General features: G+C 38.5%; 1 protein-coding gene across 1 annotated transcript; it reads left to right on the top strand.

Annotated features, from left to right (window-relative positions):
* Positions 1-1,564: 1,564 nt before the first annotated feature.
* Positions 1,565-1,747, top strand: LOC308415200 (embryonic testis differentiation protein-like; the record flags this gene model as incomplete). Its single annotated transcript, XM_080910217.1, has 1 exon — positions 1,565-1,747. One exon carries the CDS (start codon positions 1,565-1,567, stop codon positions 1,745-1,747), a length of 183 nt encoding a protein of 60 aa, XP_080766343.1.
* Positions 1,748-2,054: the final 307 nt, after the last annotated feature.

The following is a 2,054-nucleotide window of genomic DNA, read 5'->3' on the forward strand; positions in this document are numbered from 1 at the left end:
CTAATCACCTAAAAGTGCCTGTTGCTCCTGCAGTGTACCAAAACTCAGTTCTTAGCACACAATTTTGAAGCTTCAAAACCTGGAAGACTAGCTCCAGGGCATGTAATACATTACCCTGGCTTCTATGGGCACTTGCAGTTATGTGTGTGTGTGTGTGTGTGTGTGAGTGTGTGTAAGTTTATGCTTTCATAATACCTAAAGTCTGGTGTCTGCAATAGCTCCTTCTGTTTATTGTATCTACCCCAAACCAGGAGTAATGGCCAGTGGTGTCATCATAAAAAGGTTACTGTGAGGGTTCTAAGTCCATTGTGCAACATCATAAGTCTTGTAAGAACTGGCCAATCAGTATCCAAGACAAAGAGAAGGCAGAACTCTCATGCCTTGTGCCAACAGCTCATTTTTTACTAAGATCCTGCAGTGGTCTGTGAGATAAACGGGTAACATTGGTGATATTTGGGTGTTTCATTATCAGTTCAACTGCTGAGTAAATCCTGATCATGTTGGGTACTGGAGAGGGAGGATGATAGTTTTGTATTTAAGCTGATAAGAGAAAAGTTTCTGTAGAAATTGTCCAAGGTATAATAATCATGACCTCTCTAGACTGTAGACTCTACTCTACACTGTAGACTCTCTATACTATAGTCTCAAGACTATAGACTGTATAGACTATAGATGCTTTAGACTATAGATTCTCTATACTACAGAGTCTCTAGACTATAGACTCTCTATACTATATACTCTCTAGACTATAGGCTCTCTATGTCCATATCCAGGTCTCAACATTCAGAACACCTTGCTTTGATTTGGAGCTGTGTCCTTATTTCTTGGCTGAATTTCCCTTTTTTCTTTACATGTTGACTAAATGAGTCAGGAGAATCCTACAAATTCAATCCCTTTCTCCTTGAAACCTCTGTACTTGTTTTTCTGTAACTTTTTTGTGACAGATGCAAAAAGAAAGGCTTACACTCCCCCCTGATGTTCTAAAACCAGGAAAAAAGGAAAATGTAGTAGTTAGCTTGTAGCATAAAGGTTTTCTTTAGTATAAGGAGGAGCAATTGTGGGCTACCAAGGTTGCTCAACCAGTTTCTGCAAAGACTAATGAACTGAGTTAAATCTCTGAAACCCATATGGTGGTTATCCTTGTGATTTTTATAGGTAAGCTCTCCTTCTCCTTCCCTCTCCTCTCTCTCTGTCTCTTTCTGTCTGTCTCTCTCTTTCTCTCTCTCTCTCTCACACACAATATCTTTGGAAAAGAAACAGGAATGCAAATGTGTTAATGAAACAAAATAGAGCTTCTGAACATACATCAATGTATATGTCAGGATATAAGATAAGTTCATGTGAAATATGATAATGTGGAATATGAGAAGAGAGACATTGAAAATAAAATTAGGTCTCAAAGCCACGTTATTTGACTATGGCATGTAGAATTTATATTTGAGAAACTGAGAGACAAAAAGGGAGAAAACAATAAAAACAGGCCTTTGGGTTGACCTGATTATGTGGATTCTTCTGCTTTTTCTGGATTTCTCTGTTGCCTTGAGGCCATTGAATATTACCAGTCATGGATAAACAAAATCTTGAAGCTGTTTGCAGCCCACAAAAACAGAACATGGAGGTGGTTCCCCCGAAAAAGTTGAAATGCCAGAAGTGCTCCAACAATATTCTGATCTACTTGATTGACCAGCAGCTGGGGAAGCCCAGAAATGATATGGATTTGTTTGAATGGGCTTGGACACTAAAGTAAAGTGCTCCCTCTAGAATAGAGTAGCCATTGCAAAATTCATGTTTATGTCTACTCGAAATAAATGTCTTAAAGAGAAGTAAAGTAAAAAGTCAATCTGATGTTTCAGTCATTAAACTAGCCTTCATTCCAACTGCTTTTGGTACATTGTGTGTTTCTTGACTTGGCCTTCTTGGGTTGCATTGGGGAGGATATTGTATGCATCTTGATATTTCTTGTAGGATCTCAGATGTAGTAAGGATGGAGGGTTGCATTGCATGTCATGTTTCTTGTGTTATCTGTGTTATATGTAATTGTGTATGCCTAACTC

This window comes from Micromys minutus, assembly GCF_963924665.1.
Source record: "Micromys minutus genome assembly, chromosome: X".
Lineage (NCBI taxonomy): Eukaryota > Metazoa > Chordata > Mammalia > Rodentia > Muridae > Micromys > Micromys minutus.